Source organism: Gallus gallus, chromosome 1 (assembly GCF_016699485.2).
Source record: "Gallus gallus isolate bGalGal1 chromosome 1, bGalGal1.mat.broiler.GRCg7b, whole genome shotgun sequence".
Taxonomy (NCBI): Eukaryota; Metazoa; Chordata; class Aves; order Galliformes; family Phasianidae; genus Gallus; species Gallus gallus.
This window is the reverse complement of record NC_052532.1, coordinates 35,400,609-35,406,785: the sequence shown is the minus strand read 5'-3', so window position 1 is coordinate 35,406,785 and position 6,177 is coordinate 35,400,609. Positions and strand designations below refer to the sequence as shown.

The following is a 6,177-nucleotide window of genomic DNA, read 5'->3' as shown; positions in this document are numbered from 1 at the left end:
AAGCACGTGCATACATATGCGTGGTCCATGTTCTTGCACAGGGAGGGGAGGCACGCAGCCTTCCTCGTGTGCCATGAGCTCAGCCCCAAAACATGCAACCCCCCTTAAGTTACTCAGGCAGAAACCCAAGCAACGCTATTTTGTTTTACACACACCTATACTCTGAAAGCACAGACGGTTCAAGCAGGAGATGAGAAAGACAAGGACAGTTCTCCTCCTCAATGTGCAGGGATCGGTCAAGTGTTAAAAATTTATTTCCACCTTACGCATGGCATCCGAAGAAACATTACATCTAAAGAGATCACTTACCCAGCAATTACAGAAGCTTCCCACAGTTAACATTTTGAATCATATGACAAAAGTAGTTCAAGATCCTTTATTAGTTAGGGACAATAGGTACATCTCCAGGGAGAGTTCCTGAACATACAGAAACAATCACGCCACGTAGGTGACTGACATGACTGACACGTTCCAGAATCAGTCAGTATTCTGTGAAGGTCCATTTTACATAATACCATTTGCTTTCTCCTGCGGATCTGCTCCTCTCCCTACGGTGTCTTTTGTATTTGCAGGCATTTTGCTCTGTTCATTCTGCCACTTTATGTGTACATCAGTCCCATCTCACACGCTGCTGTCATACAGACTTCTAATTCAGTCGCCGTTCCCAACCCGTAGGAGTCTTTGTGGCCTGTCTACGTTTTAGAAGAACTTGTGCACAGCACAAATTAATGCAAATGGCTTTCTCAGAGCACGTACTGAAAGATGTGCATCCAGAGACTGTCCTGTCGGAACACACCTTTCAGCAGTCCAGGCTCCATTTTTAAACTAAGTATAGAATTACAAAAACGTATACAAAAATTCATCCTTGGACCAGTACAATGTCTAAGACACAGCTAGTAGAGATGTAAAGTTACTCAGGTCTTTCTAGCTCCGAAATGTCATGGAGTGTTGCATTGCAAACTCGGGTTACACAGAGTAATAGTTTTTTCTAAAATGGAGAACTGTGTAACAGAAGAAGTAATTTCTATGCTTCAGCAGATGCACGTTGTTTCTTGCACAAAGACTTAGCTCCCAGGAACTATATATTTCTGTCCACGGTTGTAAACTTCCATACCTGTTTATGTTCATGTAATTCCCCTCTTTAAACCTGCTAGAGGTAGATGAAGACGAAATAAACCCCCAAATGTAATAAGATACAGCAAATCAATTCTAACCTCGCAAATCTAGAGAACATATGCCTCCACCAGATTTACTGAGCGCATTTATTTTTTCTTTCGTATTTAAAATAGAACAGTACTCAACTTCTTCTTCCTCCCATGCTGTCATATCAGCGCTTGGTACTGGCACAAAGTCGTTTGCAAAGCGTTCCTGAATTAGCACAGAGCCACCAATCCCAAATCAGGCCCTCCGGCCGCCTCAGTGCACCTCAGGGCCCGCATCCCCAGGCCGTGTCCCGCTGCACTCAGTGACCCTTCGCGACGTTCCTCCACGGGCATTCTGAGCACGGCTGCCCACGCACATGGGCTGCAAAGCATTTGGCAAGCACCATGGAATGAGAGGTTTCAGCAGGCTGGCCATCTCACATCGAGCCTTGTTTTGGCAAAGAGAAAATTGTGAAGTGGTAGCGGGTTTTCTAAAAACCCTAATGAATGAGTCACCGCCCTGACGGATTAGAAGAAAAACTGAAGATAGGAAAAGAGATCTAAACAGCTGTTAATCTACAGCTGGGCGCGGGGTTTCAAGTTTTCCAGCGTCTCCTCTACTCCGTCTCCCTCCACCAGTAATTTCACCTCATCTGTCGACGCGTTCAAGTCGAGCACACAAAAAATAGGAATGAGCTCAGAGCCCTCATTACAACAACAAGACGTGGTACATTTCCTCTCCATCACCTACCAGACAAAAGGGAGGAAGCACTGCTAGGAACCGGGACAGCTGCATTGCAGTGCCTCCAAGTTTCTTCAGGCCGCAATACAGGCATGATCGCAAACGCAACATTACTTCTCTGTCTCATAACAGCGGCCACCACCATCTCATTTGGTATGCAAAAAATATAATGACTGCAGTAACATTTCCACAGCAATTTGAAGCGTGCCAGGTTCTTTGTTAAGTTACCACTTACACGTAATGAGAACGATCGGACAGAGTGAGACGGGAGAACCCTGACATTTCACATCATTCAGTTTGTTTGCTTTAGTTACAGAATAACGATCCTGGCAGTTAAATGAAAACCACCGTTCTAAATGAATGAGGCAATTCTGTGCATTCTAGAATCAATGCAGATTTAAATACTTGTTGTCCCTCACAACATAACATTGCTAAGCCCCAGAAAGCCCTGCTTTATGGACGCTGAACCAATTTACTCTTACTGTTTTCCTGCTCGCTAAGCTTGAAGTGTGTGTAGGCTAAGATGCCAAACAATGTGCACAGAATGCCAAGGCCTTGGTTAACAGACAGGGGGTCCTTAAACAAGAGGCACCCTCCCAGCAGGGTGATGCAGAACTTGAAGTGTCCGAACATGTTGTATCTAAGCACCTGTTAAGGATTACACAAAAATCACAATGACATCTGCAGTTAACAGACAACGTTTAGGAGCTCGCTTAGTTGTGCCCAAGGCACACAGAGGTGTATCACATTCAACTCACATAGGGTCACCGTCCCCAGAGGTGTTAAAGAGACATTTAGAGGTGGCACTTTGGGCCATGGTTTAGTGGGAATGGCGGCGATGGATTAATGGTTGGACCTGATGATCTTAGAAGTCTTTTGTGACCACAGCAATCCTACAATTCTATGAAATATGCTTAAAAAAAAAAAAAAAAAGAATATGCTTTCCCAGCTTTATCATATAAAAGAAAGTGGGCAGGTCATAAACCGGTTTTCCCACAGTAAACCAATCCAAATGAATGCTAGCATAATTGATATGGAAACAGGAAAGGCAACTACTGTTACAAAGGATACGTGACAGGCGATGTATTTCCAATGATCCAATAGATGGACAAGTTTACCATAAAGGCTATCACACCAGACAGCAGTACCATTATCTGTGGATTAACGCACACAGTCAGCAACCCCACATACTTCTGACCACCTGTAGATACATTCCAAGTTCCTTTACTTTCAGATACAACATATCAAGCAAGAGGAACATACCATGAACAAAAATAAAACAATTTTGGGTCAGTATAGACAAAAGTCAATGAAAACCTTACCACGGCAGAAAGTGTCCAGGGCCCAAATATGCCCCCTTCTCCAAAGACTGGCTCAAAGAAGGGAATGATGAACAGCAGCATGGCCGAGGACATGGGTGCCTGATAGTACAGCAACTGCATGGAGTTCACCTGCAGTTCATGCTGCTTTGCTCCGACCCACTAAGACCAAAAGAGAAAGCCGTTAAACATCAGGAAAACAACCCACAATTTGAGCAGCAGCAAACCATCTGCAAGCATAGAGGGTGTCTCACACAAACACCAGATAGACGGACCAGTGAGTGCTACCGCACACCTTTGCCAAACCAGATGTTTGTCTTTTGTGACTACAGACACATGGAGCAGAGCCACGCGAGAGGAAAATGTCTCCTGAAAGTCTACCCAGCCCTGAAGACACCCAAGCTCAGGCTGGATGGGGCTCTGAGCAACCTAGTTGAGCTGTAGGCATCCCTGTTCATTGCAGGGGAGTTGGACTATATGACCTTTAAGGGTCCCTACCAACTCGAATGATTCTATGATTCTATGAAAGGGAACACAGTGAGACCCCTCTCAGCCAAATGCCTGGCACCTCAGCCTTCCTTTCCTTCCTGGCAGTAAGAGTTACACTTGAGGATAATGAAAAAGGAGCAGAGCTGGGAAGAAAACACCAGCTCCCTTTTACTCACGGAAAATTCAAGATCCTGCCTATGAAAGAAGCAACTTGGCCAGGGCAGAGTTGCAGTACTGCAAGGGCTGCCTCCTACCCTGACTGCTTCATACGCTACACTCTGGATATACAAACATGCTTGCATATATAATGCCTTCTAAACTGCTGCCTGTTTGAATGCAGCGTAACTTATGCTCATTTCCAAAGTAATACATCTACTTCCACAGACAAAAATGGCGCTGTTTATTGCCAGGAATATTTCTAGAGCTATCTTAAAATATTTGGCTACCAAACATGGTGACCCTTCCTCCTTTCACATCTCATTTGTTGGCAATGTGAATTCCAATATACATTTGATGTTTAAAACACAAACAAACTCGGGTACCATCACTTCCCCAGCACAGAGCCACCTGAAGCCACTCTGCAGCATCTCTCTGCCCCATTCTTCCCCAAACAGGACAAACCACCACTACTTATCTCGCACTCCAGAGTCCCGCATCTCCTGCAGGCACTCCATGCCTACTGCAATCAAAGGGGCTCAAGTTGAGACAACATCACACCAGTGGGACAGGGGCTGCTTTTAGAGCTGTGGCAAATGATGTGTTGAAAGACAACAGCAGAAAGGGCTGAGCCACTCTGTGTTCTTCCACCGCAACTGAGCAGAAGGTAACACCTGGCATTATCACAGAACATCCTGAGCCTGAAAGGCCCTGTAAGGAGCCCAGCTCCTCATGGGAACACCCAAAATCAGAACTCCGGTACTCGGGGCGGTACCCACTGCCCTGGGCAGCCCGTTCCATACCACCGCCTTGTGGTGAAGAACCCTCACCCCCAGCTGCCCCTCCCCTGACACAGCTCCATGCCATTCTCAGGCCCTGTCGCTGTCACAGAGCAGAGCTCAGCGCTGCCCCTCCGCTCCCTGTGAGGAGCTGCAGCCGCCATGAGGCCTCCCCTCAGCTCCTCGGTTCTGAGCACACCCAGGGACCTCAGCTTTGCCCTCCCGACCCTTCTCTATCTTCGTAGCTCCAGCGCAGCCTCTGCGGGAACCACGGAAGGATGCAGACGGAGCGTCAGCAGCTCAAGGACACGCCGTATGAACGCCGGCAGAGCAACGCCACCGCCGGCAGCGACAGCCGAGCGCCGGACACCCCGCGCGGCACCGCCCGCTCCGCTCTGAGGGGCGCGGCCGCTCCTACAGCGCAGCCCGCCCGCGCCCCTCGGCCCCGCCGATACCGACCACTTGGTAGAGAGAGGTGACCAGGACGCCCAGCGTGGCGAACACCGTGCCGAGGACGTTGAACTTCACGTCGTAGTAGGAGTTGAGGAAGACGCCGAGCGTGATGGGCACCTGCGGGACGGAGAGGCGTTGTGGGGCGGCGTGGTTGGCTCGGCGCGGCCCCGGCCCCCCCACCCACCTCCCCGGCTCTCACCAGGGTGAGCTTGATGCGGAGCGGGAAGCTCTTGCCGTAGGCCAGGCTCTGGATGAGCACGATGACCGGCGTGGTCATGGCCTTGGCCAGCTGGTAGGTGCCGATGGTGTTGCTCTGCAGCGAGAGGTTGGTGAAGACGACGAAGCCGCAGAAGCTGAGCGCCAGCGGCAGCACCTGGGCGGCCCGCAGGCTCTTGGGGGCGAAGGCGCCGAGCGCCTGGCAGAGGTAGAGGCCGAGCCAGGTGATGGCGAAGTGCACCAGCGTCAAGCTGAGGTTGGGGAAGCCCAGCCGCACGTACAGCCACTTGTTCAGGAAGACGATGCAGATGGAGGCGGCCAGGTTCACCAGCAGCCCGGCCGCCAGCCGCCCCTGCGCCGGCATCCAGCCCATGCCGCCGGTACGGCACGGCACCGCACGCCGCGCCCCGCGGGGCGGCAGCGCCTCACGGCCCCGGGCGGCTGCAGCGCGCAGCGGCCGGACCGCCACCGACCCCGCCCCGCGACACGTGGCCGCGCGCCTTCCGGCGGGAGCGGCGGGGCTGAGGGCCGGGCTCAGCGCTCGGCTCCGCCCTCCCGGGCTGCGGGACGAAGGGCGGCGGCGGTCCGCCCCGAGCGCGGCCGGGTTCCTCCCGCGGCAGCGAGCTCCGGTGGCGGGTGCGCCGCCTCGAGCGGGCGGTGCGGTTGTCAGCAGGCACAGATGGACGGGGGTGGGCCTCTGTCAGGCGGCAGCGAGCGCTGAGTTAGCGAAGCTGCTGCCGCTGTCCCGCCTTCTGCGTTAGAGCTGCGTCCTCTGCCCTCTCCCTGTGGGGGAGAAGCTAGACACACTTACGCGTGTAAACGTGCAAGGAGGTTTCAAAACGAAACGCAGAACTTCGCACTCGCTTCCGGACACGATCACT

The 6,177-nt window shown here is 51.5% G+C and overlaps 1 protein-coding gene across 1 annotated transcript; it reads right to left on the bottom strand.

Annotated features, from left to right (window-relative positions):
* Window positions 1-218: 218 nt before the first annotated feature.
* Window positions 219-5,741, bottom strand: SLC35E3 (solute carrier family 35 member E3). Its single transcript, NM_001199616.2, has 5 exons — window positions 5,280-5,741; window positions 5,087-5,197; window positions 3,207-3,365; window positions 2,956-3,038; window positions 219-2,524 (listed from the first exon to the last, which is right to left on the bottom strand). Exons 1-5 carry the CDS (start codon window positions 5,667-5,669, stop codon window positions 2,338-2,340), a joined length of 930 nt encoding a protein of 309 aa, NP_001186545.1. The 5' UTR covers window positions 5,670-5,741; the 3' UTR covers window positions 219-2,337.
* Window positions 5,742-6,177: the final 436 nt, after the last annotated feature.

Excerpts from the sequence above, each read along its gene's own strand:
- SLC35E3 (NM_001199616.2), bottom strand. The coding sequence starts at position 5,669 with ATGGGCTGGATGCCGGCGCAGGGGCGGCTGGCGGCCGGGCTGCTGGTG. Across the intron at positions 5,198-5,279 it reads TCCGCATCAAGCTCACCCTG|GTGCCCATCACGCTCGGCGT; the intron begins GTGAGAGCCGGG and ends TCCGTCCCGCAG. Across the intron at positions 2,525-2,955 it reads GGAAATACATCGCCTGTCAC|ATACAACATGTTCGGACACT; the intron begins GTATCCTTTGTA and ends ACAGGTGCTTAG.